At 48.4% G+C, this 22077-nt stretch overlaps 1 protein-coding gene across 1 annotated transcript in view; it reads left to right on the forward strand.

Annotated features, from left to right (window-relative positions):
• The window catches only part of SLC25A46 (solute carrier family 25 member 46), a 410387-nt gene that overhangs the window by 109375 nt on the left and 278935 nt on the right, over positions 1–22077 (forward strand). Inside the window, exon 3 of the mRNA XM_069625486.1 lies at positions 9825–9882. Within this exon, the coding sequence (XP_069481587.1) occupies positions 9825–9882 (58 nt within the window). The remainder of the gene's footprint in view (positions 1–9824; positions 9883–22077) is intronic.

Genomic DNA, 22077 nt, shown 5'->3' on the forward strand with positions numbered 1-22077 from the left:
ACATGGAATGCATATGGGCCACACACTCTATTCACACAGGTCCCACCTCAAGGTTGTACCCACAACATAGTCACTGGGAAGGTTCCAGCCAGTCTGGCCAGGAATTCCCCACAATACCATATATGGTTAGGATATGATATGGCATTAATAACGCGCCTATCGCACGACAAGGCAAGGGAGGGGGAACAAAGGGAAGACGGACAACGATCCTACTAGGCCAGGTGTCATTCAGATCGCGCAAGTGCATGGGAAGGGGGAAAAGGAAAGTGCGTGGGGGAAGGGAGAGGGTGAAGTGCAGTACACAGGATAGTATAATAAATAAGATAAGTAAACGGTGAGCTGGTGGCAAGGGCAAGGTAAGTGCAAACATAAGTGCTAGTAGGGGGACGGTAGGGATACATAAAACAGTCGCCAGGTGCAGGGGTTGCCAGGGAGGCAGTGCAGGTGGGCAACTGTCGGGCCTGGGCCCGAGATCAGAAAGGGTGGCCAGGTAACCAGTGCAGTTTCTGTCAGGAATTCAGCAGGAGAGAAAGCAGAAACAAAGAGGAAGGTTTTGAGGTGCTTCCGGAACCGGAGATGGTTCTCCTCAAGTTTCAGGGAGGCAGGAAGGCTGTTCCAGAGGGAGGCCCCTGCCGAAGAGGGAGATCTACCACCAACTCGTTGCTTGGAGAAGCGACTGACCCTGAGGGAGTTGGAGGCGGATGAGCCAAGAGCTCGAAAAGGAAGATCTTTAGGAAGAGAGTTGAAGGTATTGCGGCCCCAGGCCCCAGAAGGCCTTGTGGACAATGCAGAGGGTTTTGAACTTAATCCTCGCAGCCATTGGGAGCCAGTGCAGAGATTTCAGTCCTGGAGAGATACGATCCATGGGCTTGAGGCCAAGGACAAGTTTCGCAGTCTTGTTCTGGATAAGTTGCAGAGGGCGGAGAGTAGAGGCAGGCAGATTTAGATGGAGGCTGTTACAATAGTCCAGTCTAGAGAGAACCAGGGCTCTGCAGACAGTGAGCTTCTGGGGAAAGGAGAGCAAAGGATGAATACCTCTGAGGAGGTGCAGCTGGTAGTGTGACTTCTTAGAGACGTCACGGATGTGAGGAGAGAAGGAGAGTGTGGAGTCGAAGATGACACTGATGTTTTTAGCCATGCAGGTGGGAGCAGGAAGAGGGCCAAGAGAGGCCGGCCAGAGAGCTGCAGGGAAGGAGGGAGTGGGTGTGCCGATGAGTAGAATCTCAGTCTTACTGGCATTAAGGCAGAGGTCATTGGCGGCACACCACTCCTGGATGGCAGACACAGTCCGAGATGAGGGAAGGAGAGGAGGAGGCCGAGGGTAGCCTGAAAATTAGCTGGGTATCATCCGCATAGCACTGAAAGTTGGGGCAGAGAGCGGCGATACGGCGGGCATAGAGTGCAAGGTATTGGTTGAACAGCCAGGGAGAGAGGTTAGATCCCTGGGGGACACCACAGGTAGAGAAAAAGATACTGGAGATGAAGGACCCAAGTTGGACCTGGGAGGGTCGGTCGGAGAGGTAAGAAGTCGGCCACGCCAGAGCCTGACCAGTGATTACCCAGGTTATCACAGAGACGGTTGAGCAGGATGGCATGGTTGACAGTGTCAAAGCCAGAAGAGAGATCAAGCAAGATGAGAATGCAAGGGGTGTTAGAGTCAAGATGGGAGGGCAGGTCTTCACGGATGTTCAGGAGAGCAGTTTCTTCCACCCAACAGCCAATCGGGGGAAGGAACATAGTCGGGGCTTCCGAGGACTTTGGGAAAACAAGATAACTGGCCATAGAAACCAAGAGGCCCCAGGGGCCATTTTTCCTTCTATCAGGAATTCACTGATTCCTCTGGCAGGGCCTGGGTATCCCAAAATGGATGTTACTCAAAGCTCCTATCAAATCAGCATGAAGCTGCCACCAGCTCGTACCCTGCTCTGTGGGCAACATAGGTGCCCCAAAACATACACTAGCGGTACAGGGTAGTTGCCTCCCCTCCCCCCCACCACCCATGCGTGCCATAAGGGTATCTCAAGGGCCTCTGTTCACCATGACCAAAAAGAGAATGAGCTGCACTGCAAGGGGTCCCAAGTGGACTGATGTGCAGAATATAACACAGCACACACATAAGGGAGTAAAGGACAAGGACTAGGAGGCTGTGTCCCTCCAATGCATTTGCAGCATCACAGTGAGTAAAAAAAACTGTGTGCTTTGTCTATGTATAGAATTGAGGTGGGGAGCCATTTTTGTATGGCTGGTTATTAGCTTACATTTTGAAACGTTGACCCCGGCTCTAAAGGTCTACCCATTTCTCCAGCATTGTATCTTTCATGGAATCACATGCTTAGAATATTCCCTGTCAGGCCGGGAACCCTCGGTATACTTTTTAAGATGTTTTCCATTGGAAAAAAATCAACATTTCTGTGTCCTATCTATGTCGTTTTGGGCCGCTTACGCATGACCCAATAGGACATACAGTTAAATAGCCCCACCCCCGCGGCTCCCTTCAGATTTCAACCGTCTCCAAAGAAGCGGGAGCACCTCGTGTTTTTACTTCTTACAAGGTTGAGCTTTGTCTTTCTTTCCCAATGTCTGGGAAGGCGTTATTCCGGCCGTGTGCCACGTGCGGACTGAAGAAAGTCTATGAAGGAGATGGGCACATGGATTGTCTGTATTTTCTTCATCCGCATCATTCGGCGGGCAGCTGTGAGATTTGTAAGGGATTCTCACAGAAAACCCTGAAAGATCGTAATAGGCGTCTGGTGACGTTGCTGAATGAAGGGGGAGGACAGTACCCTTCATCGGAGGTAGGATCTGCACACAGTTTGGCATTGAGGACTAAATCTCTGTTAGTTCATCACCGCTCTGTATCTGCAGAGCCTCCGGCGAAGAAGCCACATTCTACAGAGAAACATCCCTCGCTAGAAAAAACATCCGGCGAAAGAATCCTCTTCGTCATCGAAACAGGGTCGTGGAGAAGACCACAAACAAGGAAAATCTTCCTCTTCGTCAAAAAAGGATAGAAGAGATCCCATAAAGACCTCCTCTTCAGGGGACCATCACAGGTATTCCTCGACTAGAGACTCGACGAAGCATAAGTCTAGCTCAAAACAGGCGGGATCGCCTAAAGAGGCTGCGTCACGGCCACCAGTGGCGTCCACGGGAATCCCATCGTCGACGGGTTCATTACCACCGGCGCAGGCAATACCTGCAGTGGCTTAGTCGACCCCAGCGGCGACGTTTGAAGGGGCTTCGAGATCATCGTCGACGATGAATCCATCAGAAGTGTGGCAGCCAGCAGTGTACAATGCGGTTTTGCCAGATACCATATTGCAGCAGGATGCAGTGTTCTCAATATCGTCTATGGAGGAAGAACACAAACAAATCGTTTGTCCAACGGATTTGGGCTTGCAAGGTGTTGGCTCGTCGACGGTCTCGGGAATGCAAAGTGTCCCTGTTACATCGTCATTACATAATCCTCAGTCGGTGTTATCCTTACATGTGTTGACCACGCTGCAGTCTTTATTGAGCCAATTAGATGCAAGGTTACCCCCCATAGGTACACCTCCAGCGGTACCGGCAACACCCGCCGACGACAAACCAGGTCCCGCTCCACGGTCAATGTCAACGACCGGGTTGCCGGCCTCCCGTCCAGTTAGCAAGGACCTCCCCCGCTCACACCGGGAAGAAGGGTAGTTGCAAGATTCGGAGTCAGACCAAGGGCCTAGAGACTCTTTTTCTGACATTTCGTCATCCCCTTCGAGAGATCCGACATGGGAATCCGAGGCCAAGGTAGAAGCTCCTAGAAGCCCGGCTCAGCCATCACAGTCATATGACATCGGCTCCTTTCACGCGATGATGGCCAAAGCCTGTGTTGAATTTGGTCTGACCCCAGAGGAAGAGAAGAAGGAATGCTTCTTATTTGACCATATGGGGAAGAGAAGGAAGTTGGTCTTCTCGTTCCTCATTCTGGACCACGTCTGGCAGGAAGGCCTGCGAACCATGCGCCATCCATTTTCGGAACCTGCAATCAAGGGCAGGTTGGAAAAGAAGTTCAAAGCTTCGGATTCCACTCCGAAATGTTTAACCGCACAGCCCTCCCTGGAATCGGTAGTGTCTGCAGCGGCTGCCAGAAAAGCCAGATCTCAGCATAAATGTACAACACCCCCGGACAGTGAGGCTAGAAGGCAGGATGCTTTTGGTTAAAAGGTCTTGTTGGTGGGAGCAACGACGGTAAAAGCAGCAAACTCGCTGGCTATCGTGACAAGATACGACCGTGAGATGTGGCATCGTTTGGCCCCCATCCTGGAACACCTGCCTGAGGAGCACAGAAAAACAGCTATGTTACTGGTTCGTGAGGGGGAAGGAGGCATCGAACCACTCGATCAATATCGCTGTGGACTTGGCCAAATCCGGTTTCAAACAAATAAATAACGGAGTGGTTTTGAGAAGACAAGCCTGGCTGAAATGTACGAACTTCAGACCGGAGGTCCAATATAAGGTGCTCGATATGTCATGTGAGGGTGAGCAGTTCTTCGGGGAGAAAGTGGACGAAGCCCTTAAGGGCATGAAGGAAGATTCGGACACGGCAAGATCGCTCGGAGCCCTACAAAGTGGTAGAGCATTTCGGTCCTTTCACCCCTTCCGCAGAGTGTCGGGGAATTCCCGATTTGCGGATCAAGTGATCGGAGTATGAACAGGTCATCAAATTCCTCCCAAGGTTACAGACAAGCTGTCCAAGTGACGCGAAGAAGCCGAGACTTCCAGGCCTCTAGGAGAAGGGGAGGACAATCTTCGTCCACCAAAGGCAAACAGTTGAAGTCCCAACAATGACGAGTTTCCGGACGTCCTGGGATGCAGAGTGTCCCGTCGCTTCGAGTGGGAAAGGATAACATCGGACCGTTTGGTGTTGGACACTGTAAAACTAGGCCACTCTTTGCAGTTCAAGAAGGTACCATCTCATATTCCACCTGTGTATTTGGGGCAACCACATCTTCACATATTACAACAGGAAGTGGAGCTTATGCTGCAAAAAGGGGCCATAGAATTTGTTCCGGAGGCCGAGAGAGGTCTGGGAGTTTACTCCCGTTACTTCGTGGTCAAAAATCCCAACGGCAAGTGGAGACCCATTCCTGACCTTCGGGCCCTCAACAAGACTCTGCAACGCCTGAAGTTCAAAATGCTCACACTTCAGGAGGTTATCTGTCTATAACTCCAGCACATTGATGTGAAGCATCAACTCTTTGGAGGGAACGCATATGCGAACCTGCCAGTCTGTCAGGAGTTTATCTGTCTATACAGCCGGGGGGTTTTCTGGCGTCGTTAGACCTGCAGGACGCATATTTCCACATACCCACGAGTCGACGACACAAAGTTTCTAAGGTTCGTAGTCGGTCAGTCATTACCAATTCAAAGTGCTTCCATGTGGACTAAAAGCGTCTCCCAGGACGTTCACAAAATGCTTGGCTCCAGTGGCAGCTTTGCTGCGAAGGAAAGGTCATCATGTTTACCCTTACCTGGACGATTGGCTGGTAAGGGGCTCGGCGCCTTGAGTGGCACAAGCGAGCCTAGAAGCCACCATGCGGAATTCCAAACTCATTCAGGTCTAGTGAAACCGCGTATGGAAAGAGTTCAAAAGCTCAAGCTCAAGCAAAAGGCGAAAGAGTGGAAGGCTGGCACCAGAGTGTCAGTCAGGAAATACATGTCACTGCTAGGGGCCAGGGGCCATGGCGTTGTGTATCCCGTTAGTGAACAATTGTCGTCACTTCATGAGACCAATAACAGAGTTTCTGGCAGACCGATGGTCTCAAAGTCGCAGATTGTGGTCCGACAAGTTGAACATAAACGACGACGTCCTACAAGCGCTTCAGTGGTAGCAGCTCTCAGACAATCTAACGAGAGGGATGCCCCTGCAGGAAGCGGATTTTCAGTTGACGGTGGTAACGAATGCATCGCAGACAGGATGGGGAGCCCATCTGGTATCCCTACAGGTTCAAGGCCAATGGTCCCGTCCCCAAAAGAGTTGATGCTTCACATCAATGTGCTGGAGTTAAGGGCAGTACGTTGGGCTCTGAAATCATTTTTACCACAAATACGAGGATCAGTCATAAGGATATTAACGGACAACACAACAGTGTTCTACCTCAGGAAGCAAGAGGGCACTCGTTCCAGAACGCTCTCGAGCGAAGCTCAAGAGATATGGTGTTGGGCCCTCGAGCAGGAAATGAGCATAATGGCTTACCATCTGCCAGGGGTGAGCAATGTACAAGCAGACTCTCTCAGCAGAGCGATGAATCAACTGCACGAGTGGGAGTTGAACGATCAACAACTGGCGAACATCTTCAAGAAGTGGGGTCATCCTCCCCTGGACCTTTTCGCAACCCGAGAGAACAAGAAGTGCGAACATTACGCAAGCAGATGGCCACAACCCGGTTCGCTGGGGGAGGCATTCTCCGTCCCGTGGACGGGCAGGTTCGCATATGCGTTCCCTCCGTTTCTGCTCATTCGACGGACCCTCCAGTGGGTTAAAAGATACCCATGTCATGTGATTCTAGTCGCTCCTTACTGGGTGAGACGGTCGTGGTTTTCTGACCTTCTCCAGCTGTTGATAACGGAGCCAGTGAGGTTCCAGAAGATTCTGAACCTTCTATCTCAAGACAAGGGAGCAGTTTGGCATCACGACCCAGGCTTCCTCAGCCTGACAGCCTGGCTCCTGACTTCTCTGAGTTTGGGTCCCTGAACATTTCCTCGGATTGCCGCCGAATGTTAGAGGCAGCACGGGCTCTGTCCACGAATACTTCGTATGCATGTAAGTGGAAAAGATTCTGCGTGTGGTGCAGGGACCAACCGGGGGTGGACCCACTAAACATCGCGTCGGAACAAGTTCTTCCATATTTGCTACACTTACCGAAAAGAGGATTATCGTTCTCCTCCATAAAAGTTCATTTGGCAGACATTTCAAGATTTACTCGTAAAAGGCATTCAACTCCGTTCTTTAGCGATTGACTGGTTAAGCATTTCCTGAGAGGCTTATTTCGGACCTTCCCTCCAGCCAAAATGTTCCCTCCTAATTGGAGTCTCAATCTGGTACTGGCAGGACTAATGAAGGCTCCTTTTGAGCCTGTCGTCATCCTTAAAATTTGTGTCGTGGAAAATGGCTTTTTTAGTAGCTATTACGTCAGCAAGAAGACTGCCGGAGTTGCAGGCATTGGTGATCCCCCCATACTTGGTTTTCTCAAGGACAAAGTGGTGTTAGCAACCAACCCTCATTTCATACCAAAAGTTCCAACTGCATTCCACAAGCATTCTTCGATTGTGCTACCAACATTCTTCGCAGTGGCCTCTTCTTTTGCGGAAAAGGCTCTCCATACCTTGGATGTCAAAAGAGCTTTGAAGTTTTATCTCAGTCGTATTCGAGGCTTTAGGCGTACGAGACAATTGTTTGTGGTTTATGGGCCTCCGGTAAAGGGAAAACCGATCTCCAAACAAGGACTAGCCTGCTGGGTGTCGTCGACTATCGGCTTCTGCCACTCTAAAGCAGGGAAGCCTCTGGAAAGACCTCCAGAGGCCCACTCATCAAGATCCACCTAGTCATCAACGGCATTGTGGTCCGGAATCCCACTGGTGGACATCTGTCAAGCGGCATCCTGGTCGGTGCTGCATACATTTACTCGCCATTGTAGCCTCGAGCAACAGTATGCAGTGGATATACAGATGGGGCAAGCAGTCCTGCGACACCTGTTTCAGTAAGGTAAGCCCCACAGAGGGGTGTATCCTCCTGTCAATGTACCATGATTGGGGTTTTGTAGTGCTAACTGCATGTGCGGCTCTTGAAATATTGGTTTGCATTGCACACCTCCATATTAGGAGTACTGCTATATAATCTATTCTAAGCATGTGAATCCATGAAAGATCCAATGCTGGAGAAGGGAGTAGTTTCTTACCTGTAACTCCATTTCTCCAGCGTTGGTATCTTCCATGGATTCACATGGGCCCGCTGGCCTCCCCTGAATGCATATGTGATATGACCCGACCACTTTGGGGGTTAAAATCTGAAGGGAGCCGTGGGGGTGGGGCTATTTAGACTGTACGACCTTTTGGGTCATGCGTAAGCGGCCCAAAATGACGTAGATGGGACACAGAAGTGTCGAATTTTTTCCAATGGAAAATGTCTTAATAAATATACCGAGGGTTCCCGGCCTGACGACCGGGAATATTCCAAGCATGTGAATCCATGAAAGATACCAACGCTGGAGAAGTGGAGTTACAGGTAAGAAACTAGTCCCTTCCAGTATGGTCATCTTCATTTACCAGAGCATCGACTCACTTTCGGTAGTTTCCCCCACTTTTCATCCTACTAAACCATGTTTTCTCTGTTCTGCCAATGGGAGAGTAGCTGGCTTCTTCCTCCTTTTTGAGAGCAAAACACTGTACGAATCTGGCAAATAAATATAGAACTGCATCCTGATGCTTCATTAGGCACGTAGGACTGTATCCCTTTTCGAGCATGACAAATCTGTGGAAGAAGAACCCAAAGTGTGTTGAGTTCTACTACTTGGAGCCATGGGAAGAATACTGGTGCGTAGTTTGAAAACCAAGACCGCCATGTATGGAACTGCTGGACATGGCCATGTGGAAAATGGGTCTGTCATCCACAAAGTCTGTTAAGAAGCAGGCTTGGCTCTACTTCTAAATTAGGACACTCTGGGAATGGACCTTCACCCAGTTTGCCAATGTCTTGTCCTCTAATAATGAAGGTCCGGATCAACAACAACAGATGCGGTTGACCACGGGCGAACCATGACTGCTCTACATTACATTGCCTCTTTTTATCCTTTGTTTTAATGATGCGTCCATCGACCTGTAAAACAAGTTTATTCTAAGTTTATTTTTTTATTAAGAATGACCAGTGTACTTTGGCTGCCATTTTTCATCTTTCATGCAGACTTTTATGGGCAGTAACTATGAGACTTCCTTAAAAGCCCTTGCTTCTTTGGGCCTTTAGCTCGGTCTCCGGTAAAGCATGCATGCACGCGTATAATTAGTCATTTTCCTTTCATGTCCCCCCCTACGTATTTTGTTCTATAAATATGCCTCACTCACGATTTGTTGAATAGATTTTTCCTATGTGCATTTTTGTAATCGTGAATCCTCCCTTGTATGCCTACCCAGTGCATCCACTTATGTACAATACTCGCCATATATTAGGGCCTGGTTTATGCTTTACAAAACCCTACATTAAACTACATAAAAACATTAATAGGGTGTGTACACGGTTACACTAATGCAAACGTTTCATTGTTTCTTTTCTTTTTTACTCCTCTGATAATAGTAGAAGTACATGCACAAAAGTTAATTATACAATACAAACTGATTAGTCTGTTGTGTAGATGGAATCTTGGGAAAACAATGGCATACAACTCATAATTTCTACTGCTGAAAAATTGTTCAAATGTCCGTAAACTCTTGTGGGTTTGAGACCCGTGACGCCCTTGGATTTTGAACCTGAATACAAACTTGGGGCATGTTTTTATATATTTGGCTGTCATTTATTGTTGTAAAATGTAATTGCTAATCTTCTCTACCGCTCAGTTTATAAATGTTCTGTCCTTTCATAAAAATACTTCGGATCTGTGGACAAATATGCAGAGGTTCTATGAGAATTGTGTGTTGTGCACCGACACTAGAAAAAGTGTCTCCCTAAAACTATTTCGGCTCACTGTCAATATTACATAAGCGTGATTCCTAGTGCTAGTTTGCATATATTTAAAAACGCACTTTGTAATTTTTTTTCTACTTGTTTCGTTTGCAATTTCTAAATCTTTTTTTTTTTTAAGTTTGTTTACAGAAAATGTCCTGGCCCATCCTTGCATTGTTGTACGCCGCCAGTGTCAGGTAAAGAAAGAACTTCATGGTGTTGCTTTTTGATAGAATGGACTTCCAGTTTGTCCAGCCCCGTAATTGGATCATTTTTGTTCTCCTCCATGGAATAATCTTTCGATTCATGCCTGGCTGAAATAGCAGACCATTTTAACATAGAGTGCATTTTCTAGTCATTTGGTGACATTGCTGCACAGGCTAATCGTGGACAGGCATGTACCTTTGGTGAGGGTGGTACGGTTAGTCACATGGTTTTAGGAATGGGTTGATGGATTAAGACAACTTTTTGACTTTCCTATTATTGAGGCATTCCAATCTAGCTATCTCCTTGAATTGCTTTGTCCAAGTTTTAATGCAAGGGGCATTCTTCTTCCTCCTCTTACAATTTTACTCAATCGCCTTCCTCCTCTACCTCACTTGTCCATGCACACATGGGATTTATGAAGTGCTAAACTAGCTGGCAAGCAACTGCACACTGTACATAGGGGACGCATCCAGGTGTTAATGTATGGGGTAGCAGAGGTATCTGTAATGGGTAGTTGGGTGAGATGGGTGCTCCAATGATGGTTCCTTCTCCCTTTACTTCCTTTAGCATCCCAACTTCATCCCTTAGCTATCAAATTAGCAGGAAGTAATGTCATGCCAAATGTGTAAATGTTGAGTTCAAAGGAATGTTACACAACTTTCATACACCTACTCTGTAACCAGCATTCCTGTATTGTCCATAGAAATCAAACTGCTGAATTGTTTCCCAAAGGATTCAGTGAGTGAGACCCTGTTCCCATCGAGCTCCTTAGGCTATGGGCTGCTACCTGATGCACTCTGTTTTATGGGGGAACGTTATAGACAATTGTGAGGTATATGGCAGACTATATTTTGCCTTTTAAAGTTAAATTACTGTAATTGTATTTGCATAGGTGAAAGGCTGATAAACGACTCAAATTGCTCGATAAATACATAAAGACCCAAGATATAACCTAAATGATTGTACAGGGAAATATGACTGAAGGAAGGCCTATTACTCTTGCGTCCTGTCCCCTTTCCTCTATACTTTTGGGACATTCCAAAGGGACCGGAGCACTTTTGAAGAATCGAAAAAAAGTTTTGTCCTTTTATTTTTACACTGGACCACCACACGTGATTGTAGCCCGCCTTCCTCAGCTCCACCCCGCGCATCACCCTTCAGTCCTTTTCTTTGCGTGGTCGAAGACTGACGCACTTGCATCGTAGGGAATATTCTGTTTTTGTTCCCTTGTCCTTCATCTTCCTGCTCCAGTTTCACAGTGTTCCTTTCTACGTCTATGCCAGAGCATCTGAGATTTGTGTCGTGTTCTTCGTTCAAACAGTGTTTTGTGAGGTTGGATCCCCATTCTCTCTGTCTGGAGTGCTTGGGCACTGCGACTCTGTCACCGTTCGGGCACTCCAGCATAGGATCGTCAGGTGGGATGTGTTCCAACGGCTACCTCCTCAACATTTACAGCAGTTTGACAAAAAAAGGAAGTGTCTGCAAACTCTTTCTTTTTAGGGTTTAGGGCACCCCGGCCAGGGGACTCATTCCCAGGGTCTTCTGGTTCTGGGAGGAGCCCAAGTGGCTCTGGTACTAGGGTTTTCCCAGAGGTGTCCTGAAAGGGATCTAACCTGGATTCTAGAGTTTTCTCCCAGTCCCCCTGTCAAGGAGCTGTTTGGACCAGATATTCATCCGAGGTTCCCCATCTGGGGACTAAGGCTAAGCCCAACTCTTCTGGTACGGTTTTGACCGTGGTTATTCCTGAGGTTTCCAAGTCTGGAACTTAGCGTACCGAGCATAGACTTGAGGTTGGATCTGGGTTGAAAGCCTGCGATCCAAATTTTCGAGGCCGAAAAGACCGAAGATTATTTTTCTGAAATAATCTTCTGTATTTTCTCCCCTAAATATTTACAACTTGGCACCCAACCACACCCCCACACCCTTACTTACTTTGTGTCCCTGCGAGGCCTGACCAGCGGCCCAGGGTCCTTTTTTTTCTTTTTTTTTTTTTCCTTTTTGGTATGACTGCGGGGGGGGATTCCCCCGCATCCCCTGCTCACAATATACTGAGCAAGGGTGCGGGGCACAACCCCGCAGCCCCCAGCACCAAATGTGTGATTTGGTTGCACTTTTCGGCCGCTCAATTTTTGAACGGTTGAAATTTGCCCAAATCACGCATTCAGGCTTTTAAGTGTGGTCATTTTGGCCAGTTCATTGAGGTTTCCTGTATAGTCACTAAAAGTCCCGGGGTTATCCCGGAGTATCCCTGAATAGGTGCTATAATTGATACCAGCAAGATCAAGGAGCCTCATTCAGGGGCTCTAGCTACGGGGTGTAACCCTAAGCCATCCCACTGACAATCTTGTGATCATACCGATCCTTCGCAGGGGGCAAAGGTGGGCAAAGGCCCCAAGTCTTCAAGTACCCGCCCTGCCGATGTTCCCTCACCGAGGGCTAATTCTTCTACAGAATCCAATGGGGCTCAAAAGCGCTCCAGATCTGCTAGTGCTGGCTCTGCCGAGGTTCCCTGTCACAAGGCTAAAATAGATTTTTTTTTTTAAAAGCCCCTGAAATCCCTGTTGTGACAATGGCCTCAGTGAAACCTTGATGCAGATCACCTCAGGCAGTGACAAAACGGCGGTTCAACCCATGCAGTCTGAGGTGGCCATTTTGACAAGCTCTTTCATTCCAACGTTCTCAACAGCTGGGGCATAGGGGCCTATTTTTGGGGCCGAGCAGCATTTTCCACTGAATGAGGACAATAGGAATACTTTCCGCCCTCCAATTGATTGATGTGTACAGTTTCCCCTGCCACACAGTATTGCTGCCCCCTGCGTCCGCTCCTTTAGTTTATGTGGATCCAGTTGGAAGAGGGCCATCCTGGCAACCAGCCTCTTTACAATCCTGGGGGTATGCCCCTCCGGAGCGGCCTCTACTCACCCATCTGCCTAGACCTTCCTCTGAGTATGCGTTCTTTGGCAAATTCCAGGCCCTTATGCACTTTGACTCGATGTAGGCTTACCTTAAGGATCTTTTCAAAGAAATATATCCTAATCCTCTCGAGCCGCAGCCTGCTCCTCCTACTTCTCAGCAGGTTTTGGTAGTCCCTCCCCCTCCCCTTCCAGTGGGGCCCCCTCCTACACTGCTGCCACTTCTCCACTTTCACCAGTGCTTAAGACGCCAGTTGCGCAGACAAGTATACCCACAGTGTCTGAGGTACCACATGCTGCAGATCAGTTTCCTGTTCCCACCACAACTGACGAGGACCAAGCAGACCAAGAAAGCAAACACCCGCCCGACTGTCGGCACTGTTCATGACCGGGTCATGGATATAATGACTTTGCTGGATATTCCAATACCCGAGGCTCCTTCTCCACAAGTAGTTCTTTTGGGAGCCTTAACTCTGACACAGGAGCACACAGGCCTTTTCCTTACAAATGTATGTGCTTGCTTAACCCTGCAAGGTCTGGGAAAAACCTCATTCCGGGCAGCATGTAAATAGGGAAATGTATGCTTGCTACAAGCTACACTCGTCAGAAGAAAGACCCTAGTCCATAGTCCCCTTTGCTCCATACACTCGTCCGCCGTCCCCTCTAAAAAGTATCCTCTATTTTACTAATGGTCCTTCGACTTTGTCGATAGAAAAGGACTGAAGGGTGATGCGCAGAGCTCAGGAAGGCAGGGCTACGGTCGCATGCGGTGGCCCAGCGTAAAAATAAGAGTACAAACAGTTATTTTTGATGCTTCAAAAGTGCTCTGGTCCTGTCCCAATGGATGGAATGTCCCAAAAGAATGGAGGAAAGGGGACTATGGACTAGGAGTATAATGTAGTCACTATGGTGAGTAACTGTTTAAATAAATGTAGAAAAAATACTCAGACTGCATGAAAGCTCCAGAGAGAATAATAGCGTCGCTCTATATTAGAAGACCTGTACTTTAAAATAATGGACAGCTGGTTGCATAGGGAAAGATCTGACAAACTGAGCCTGAGATACCAGTCTGGACATTGACGAAAGCCCCTAAAGTGTCCAAGAGGCAAAATTCAAGTCTTTAGTCATACATTAAGTGATATTACTAATGAAATGAAACAGACAATAACTAAATGACTACAGTTAAAAATCTTATATTGACCCTAGTCCTACTCTTTAACTAAAAAGAAGACTCATCCGTAACCATCAACTGAGGTAGAACTACCGGAAACTTCTGTGCCTACCCTTCATATTTCTAACCATCGACTGCAATCAACTTCTTTCCCTCCATGGCCCCACTCTGGCCATCTGCTTATTGTCACCAGAGGTGGCTTGGCAAGCCATAGAACCATCTATCTATCCTCAAGATGTCGACAAGTGGAAGGATTCAACTGAAGACTGACCCCCTCGCCTTAAATCCTAGGACCCTGTTAGTGGACAAAAACGTTTGCTTGACTGAAGCCATTTCTTATAGTAGCCACCTGTTTTGTATTGTGGACATTCTTGTGTAGGTGCAGAATTTTGGACCTTCTGATCCACTCCTCCTCACTGTTATTTTAGGAGGTGAAAAATTGGCTATTGCGATGAACGCTTCCATGCTTGCTTTCCTCTCACTTAATATTTACACCAATGGGAACCAAACGGTACAGCTTCCTTACTGAAGACCCTTATTGTGGCAGGAGGATTGCTGACATGAGTTGCAAAAAGGTGTGGCCACGTGCAGTTGGATTACTAATGAGCACACACTGCAGACTCAATGACACCTTTTTGATCTTCCTGGTTGCTTACTCAAGTAAAGCTCCCAGGAACTTGCGAAGCGGTTATGCAGCCTTTTATTTATGTGAGGCATACATTGTAACTACCCTTAAACGATTACTTAATCCAAGAACTTGTCTACGTGGTGATGATCGTACTCTTCTTTGTTACAAGCCCCATAGAAGGAACTGATCTGTCTAATCGCCAAGTTTCGGGACTTGAAGCCCATCGCTAACACCACCGTTCCTTCTCCGTCCATCTGTGACAGAATTGCTCATTCTAATTTTTCCTCCCACAGGTTACTCCTTTTACATATATTCGTATAGTGCTTTGCAGTCTCTAAAAATTATTTTGACAGCAGGGGAGCACTATGCAGCATTTGCATCAATGTCCCTCAACGGTTACCATTGCCATGTACAGACGTGACGTCTAAAATGGTATAAATAGCACGTACTGTGCCTCGTTTCATAAGTGTCATTTTTCTGCATGCACGGCACACTCTCAGCGATTTTCTTTGAACGTCATACTAATTAGATTTTTCTGTGACTGTTGCAGTGTTTACTCCAAAAACAGGCTTCACAAATGTGCGCACTGTGATTCGAAGATGTTTATTATTGATCCACACAGGATTTGTCTGTGGTGCCTGGGTGAAACTCGCAAAGTCATCAAATGTGTCTCCTGTCAATCCATGAACAGTAAGTCCTTGGAAAAAAGACGGTTGAAGCTCGCACCTAAAAACTGAGTCAAAAGGCTGCTGAGATGCCGGCTCGAGTGGCGACAACCTGCGAGTCTGCATGAAAGTCTGAACGATGCCATTGGCCTTTACACTCCCCCTGAAGTTGACATTTATTTATTGGATGTTTGTATGGCGTCTGTACAACAAATGGTCTTTCCTGGCACCACAAGAAAAAAGGTTGGGTGGGGGGCAAGGGAGAAAGATAACAATAACTGTCCTGCTAGGCCTTGTGACATTCGGATCGTGCAAACACAGTAACGAGAAGTGCAGGGGAGGTGGGGGGAGGGTGCCAATCGCACCGCAAATGCAAATTGCTAGGGTGGGAAGGGAAGTGCAGGTCAGAGAGAAGAGTGCAAGTGAACGTGGGGTGGAGGATGGGAAGGATGGAGAGGGGAAGAGGGTAAAGGGGCTAGGCGATTGCTAAGGGGAAATCAGGAGGGCAAGTGCAAGGGAATTGCATGAGGTGCAGGTACATATGCTAAGTGAAAGGAAGAGGGGAGTGTAGACTGGACAGGCCTGGTGCCCTGTAGAACTCTGAGGGAATCAGGCAGCCAGTCACTGCAGCAGATGGGGTGTTAGCAGGTGAGCGGGAAGGGAGAAGAGGAGGGTTTTGAGGCGCTTTCAGAACTTGAGGAGATTGGCTCAAGTCTGAGAGGGGCAAGAAGACTATTCCACAGGGAGGCTCCTGTGGAGGAGAGAGATCTACCCCCCCACTCTTTGCTTAGAAAAGCATCTGATCTGCAGAGAGGAGGAACTTGAAGACAGAAGGGCTCTAGAAGGGAGGTATTTAGGGAGAGAGAGAGAGTTGGATGTAGCATGGTCCCAGGCACCAGAAAGCCTTGGGAATGATGCAGAGGGTCATGCATTGGATCCGAGCAGCAACCTGGAGAGGGCTGGAGAGATGCAGTCCCAAGGTGTCGCCCAAATGCATCCTATAGGGCTGCCATGAATAGGGTGATAGAATATTTGGGAGATGCTCTAATTGACATCTTGGAGTAGGGCCCTCCTTGGGGAGCCTGTGCTGCCCTTCCATACAGCACTAAATAATCCAATTATGGAAATAGAAAAGACATTACTCCTGCTGTGAATAAGGAGTTGGTGAAGAATTACAGGCCTTCTGTGGACCACGATTTTCTATCCAAGCCCCCTACACCTGAGAACTTGGTAGTACAGGCTGCAACTTCAACATCCAATGCTGCAGCTTATCCTACCATACCTTCAGATATGGATGATGAGCATTATGATGCCCTTGCAAAACTGGTCTTTTTAGCAGCAAGTATGGCATTAAAAGCCATCAACTCATGTACACTGGCAAAATATAGCTGTACATTATGGAATGGAATTGCACAAGCTGCTGAAAATATTCCAGAAGGGGGAAATGAGGGGGTTTACCAACCTGATTCATGACGGAAAGGAGGCTTCTGTCAATCAATACAATCGGGATTAGATGCATCTGATTCTGTTGGCAGATGCATGAGGTCTAGTGCAGTAATCAGAAGATTTACATGGCTGCGTAAGTCTGGGTTCACTCCAGATGTTCAATCAAGGCTTCTAGATATGTCTTTGGATCAAATCTATTTGGCCCCAAGCAAGGCGACAGCCTGGAAAAACTACAGGCTTCAGAGACTGCTCCCAAATCTTTGGGAGCAGCTATCCATCGGCCACAACAGCGCCCACCTTTCAAACTGTCACAACTTTATCCCCACTGTGTGTTAACTGAGCCCTAAAGACCCTATTTGGCCTCCCTTGGAGCCAGTTCTGGCACTGTTGGCATCAGAGGCACATACTAAGACAGAGTTTCAATGGACAAGCATGGCCGCCCCCACGAGGACTAATGGGGAACGGCACTCTGCGGTCTAGCATCCAGGCGGGGCTGCCCCGAAGGCACCTGGGATACCTGCTGGCTATTTAAACCACGCCCGAATTGAGGCACATGCTTCGCGGTATTCTGCTCTTGCAGCGTGACGTTCACCGGGTCCTGCTCAGCATCCTGGCCTGCACGGGCGAGAAAAGGCAAGAACCATGGTCATCCTTACCTGCCCAGCGACATCCTCCGTCAACCGAAGTCCTCCAACGATCATCGTCCTCCTCCTGCACCTTCTCTGGAAGAGGAAGCGTGAACAAAACATGAGTAAGCTACTTACCAGTTTGTCAGGAAGGCCGTCCTCTCCAGTACATCTTCCGCCTGCTTGGGTTCCAGTGAACCTTTCCTCCTGGATTCTTCTCGACCTGCAAGACAAACAAAATCACAGGTTAGTCACTTACAAGGACGCTCGCACCGCCGCTTGGCGCATCCATCTTACCTTCTCGAACACAGCCTCAACATCCATCCTCCGCTTTCAACATCTGCAAGAAAAGGGGAGAAGGTTATTGGGTGCTTAAACCAATATAGACTTGCTCTCATCTTAAAGACTTACCTGAAAGTATAGTCGCAGCCGGTCTGGACCCCGGCCCTCACCAGTGACGAAACTCAGCGGTACGGTGCCATCGACAACGCGCCCCTGCACAGCGCGGCAGGATGGAGGGTGCATCTTAACAAACATCAAGGTGAGAGACGTCCCCAGGGGAACCGCAAGGGGAACCCGGGAGGTGGGTCGCAAGGGGAGAAACAACTTCACCTCCTGTCTCCTAGAACCGATCCTCGACCGCACAAACTCCAGTGAAGGTGAGGGGTCCCGGAGAGCATCGTGACCAGCCAAGGGGCGTCCCCGTGGATACAAGGTGAGTGTTCCAGAACGCGAAGCCCTAAACTTAATAATCCACCTGGGCGCCTAGTATGGAAACTTCAGAAACAGACCAGTTAGCCCAGTTGTTGGGGCAGTTGCGCGCCAAGGCCCCCTCTGCGCGGCAGGAAACTAATGCTTTGCGGAGAGAACCAATTGTGGCCAAGGAAAGGACTGATGACCTCGGTAGGCAGCTCCTTCAGTTACAAGCAGGACAAGCTCCGTTACCCGGAATCAGCCAGCCAACACCAGCTCCAGCAAGCAATCCTGTCGAGATCAATCACCCTGGGGCAGTACCTCTGGCTCCTCCGGAGCAATTCTCAGGAGACCCCCGACGATATGCTACCTTCATGAACCAGTGTCGCCTCCATTTTCTGTGCAGGCATGGGGCGTTCCCCACTGACCAATCACGTGTGGCCTTCGTGTTATCTTACCTGAGTGGGAGTGCGGCAGATTGGTCAGTACCATTCATCAGCCGCAACGACCCTCGGTTACAAGACTTCGATGGGTTTCAGCAGGAGCTGGAAAAACTCTTCGCTCGACGCCACCATGGAAAGGCTCTAGATAATGAACTCTTGTCCCTTCTTCAAGGGAGCCAGGATCTGCTGACATACATCACGACTTTCAATAGACTGGTGGTCGAGGCAGGTTGGCCAGAGGACAAACGGACTACCTTGTTTCACCGGGGTCTTCGAGGGGAGCTAAAAGATGTTTTGGCCCAAGTAGTGGACCCACCCCACGATTGTGCCGAGTTCATCAGTTTGGTAGTACAGTTGGATCGCCGACTGCAAGATAGAAAGAACGACCATGGGAAGCCGGATTCATGCCCCTTATTCCTGCGATCCAAAGATCAAACCCCACGGGGACCAGACTGAACCAGTGAACCCATGCAGGTGGGAGGAGGGAGGTGTCCTCTAACCCAAGCCGAAGGAGATAAAAGGAGGGAATTGCAGTTATGCCTGTATTGTGGAAGAGCCGGTCACTTCCTAAAGAAGTGTCCGGTCAAGCCACCCAGAACAACAGTGGGAGCCACGGATAAAGAAACCCCTGATGAGGAGTCGAGGAAACGATCAAGCCCGGCAATTGTATGAGTCCAATTGTCGAGTGAAGAAATCTAGTTACAGACCTCCCATTTTGCGCTACCTGTGATCTTAATCACCCATCAGCAGCCGTCTAACATGCACTTGTTGGAGGCTTATATCGACAGCGGAGCGGTGGGAAATTACATGGATCAAGACCTTGCAGCAAAGATGGGGCTAGTCCTTTGCCCTAAACCAACCGCTGAGACTGTAACCACCGTGTATGGTACTGAGATTGCCTCGGGCTCTGTGTCTGAATGCACCACGAACTCCCTCTCCTGTGCGAAGATGGACATTGCGAAATCATCGTCTTTGATCTGATTAAAGCGCCCCAATTTCGGCTGATCCTGGGAATGCAATGGTTGGTCGCACATAATCCACTGATCAATTGGCGAGCTCGCGAATTGGTTTTCGCCCACAGCTGCACGCACACCTGTTACCCGAAAGGTCGTAAGGCAAAACACGCTAGCTCTCTTGTTTGGGAGGGAGTGACCCATGTCCTTGGAGGGGTCGCTACTCTGCCGGCTCATTACCAAGACTTCCAAGAGGTTTTCCAAAAAGGAGCAAGCCAATACGTTGCCCCCCGACAGACCCCATAATTGCTAAATCGATCTGTTACCGGGAGCCCGAATTCCATGCACTCAATGAGCCTGAGAACCAACACCTGAAGACGTACCTGAAGCAGTACCTGGCCAATGGTTTCATCCGCCCGTCCAAGTCATCGGCCGCGGCGCCGTTATTCTTCGTACCGAAGAAAGAAGGCGATTTGAGAATGTGTATTGACTATCGTGCATTGAACCAAGTAACCATCAAGAACCGCTATCCTCTGCCTTTGATCCTGGAGTTACTGGACCAGTTCAAGGAAGCCCAGATTTATAACAAGCTGGATCTGAGAGGGGCCTATCACCTGGTGCGCATCGAAGAAGGGGACGAGTGGAAGACGCATTCCGTACCAAGTATGGCCTGTTTGAATACCAAGTAATGCCGTTCGGCCTATGTAACGCCCCCGCTGCCTTCCAGTATTTCATGAACGATGTCCTTCGAGAAAACTTGGCGATACGGTGCCATCGACAACCCACCCCTGCTCAGCACGGCAGGATGGAGATTGCATCTTAACAAGCATCAAGGTGAGAGACGTCCCAAGGGGAACCGCAAGGGGAACCCGGGAGGTGGGTTGCATGGGGAGAAACAGCAGTTAAACTTCACCTCCTGTCTCCTAGAACCGATCCTCGACCGTACAAACTCCTGTGAAGGTGAGGGGTCCCGGAGAGCATCCCGACCAGCCGAGGGGCGTCCCCGTGGATACAAGGTGAGCGTTACAAAAACCTAGAGGGTAGTCTTTTCAATACTACTCTTCCTACGGTCAAAGGGGAAGAGGTCAGACAATACAAAGACCGCAACAAAGGAGATTTACACATGCCCCAAGAGGTCATTACTGCCCTGACAGCAACCTCCTCCTTGCCATCAGCTCCAGTCCCAAAACCTCTCTGAGCACTTTGCCCACAAGACTCCAGTGGGAGGCAGACTGACTCAGTATCGGCAAGAATGAGAATCCATTACTTCAGATGCCTTGGCTCTACAAACAGCGGCCCACGGTTACGAGTCTGTCTAAAATGAGGAATCTGTGGGAGGACACAATTCAATAGAAAACAAAAATTACTTACCCCTGGTAATTTTCTTTCTAATGGCCGTGCCCTCCACAGATTCCTCATCTCCCTCCCAGCCTACCCCTCTGAGTGTGTGCACATTTTTGTTTCCTCTCTTTCAGCGCCGATCTGGATTACATAACTCCTCAAAATGGCTGAGCAGGAAGAGATAAAAACTAGGAACTGAGACAATGGCGCTCAGTGCGTGCTATTTATACTATCGACTTCACGTATGCAAGTTGAGGGACATTGATGCCAATGCTGCACAGCACCCCTGTTGTCAAAATGTTTTTCCGATACTGCAAAACTGCATGCAAATATCTAAGATGAGGAACATCCATCAGAGAGCATTAACAGGGGTAATTTGTTTTTTCTTTATAAAAAATGTAAAACAGTACACCAAGCCATCCTTTCATTTTATTTTTTTTGTGTTTTTCTTTTTTATTATTTAAAAAGCTGATGCCTCCATAGCCTTGTTTTTTTTTTTTTTTTTTTTTTTTAAAGACACAGGGCTGACTGAGCATCAAGTTACGGTCTATACCAATTTGTACATTTTGTCGGACGAAGAGTACACAAGTATTCACTTCCAGTAAACTTTCAACTTTTGCTGAACGTTAAGCCACTGTCTCCTCTTCTCCCTCCCTAACACCACCTTGCCTCTCAATAAGGTTAATCTTTAATTGCTCACTATTTCTGAAAAACTCCAAAATGCCTTTAAGATGGCCGATGTAACGCATCTTCTGAAGAGAGTAAAGGCAGACACCATAGACCTTAAAAATGTCAGACCAAACTCACTGTCCCTACCTGGCTTAACTCCTACACTACAAAGGGGTGTTACACAAATGAAGCAGACAAGAAGGGGGCTATCTCTCAGTGCTGACACATGAATCAAATGTACTACTTAAGCATCATTCTAGCCTCTTTTCCTTAGCAGTTGGTCAGCTGGTGCAAGTGGATCCATCTGTTTTAGCCCTGCCCCTTCCGTTCCCTTCTTAAATGTTAGATCACAGGACGTCACTCGCCCGGGTGTCTGAACCGAAGTCCAGACGAAGTCAAATACATTTTCTGTTTGGTCCTGGGAAGGGTCAAGGGCCAGTTACTCTGTCAGGTAGATCTCACCAGGGCTCTCATTCCTCCTGCACAACTCATTCTAACTGACTCTCCAGGGATCACACAGCCAAACGGCAACCCTGGACAGCTACCATGGCAAACTTGATCGACATGTACCTGCTGTTCACATCCACCTGGTTATGATGGTTAGCAGCGGCTCAGTGGTTACACACACTGACACTCTC

The sequence above is a fragment of the Ambystoma mexicanum genome, chromosome 6p (genome assembly GCF_040938575.1).
Source record: "Ambystoma mexicanum isolate Mex_15411 chromosome 6p, UKY_AmexF1_1, whole genome shotgun sequence".
NCBI classification, from domain to species: Eukaryota; Metazoa; Chordata; class Amphibia; order Caudata; family Ambystomatidae; genus Ambystoma; species Ambystoma mexicanum.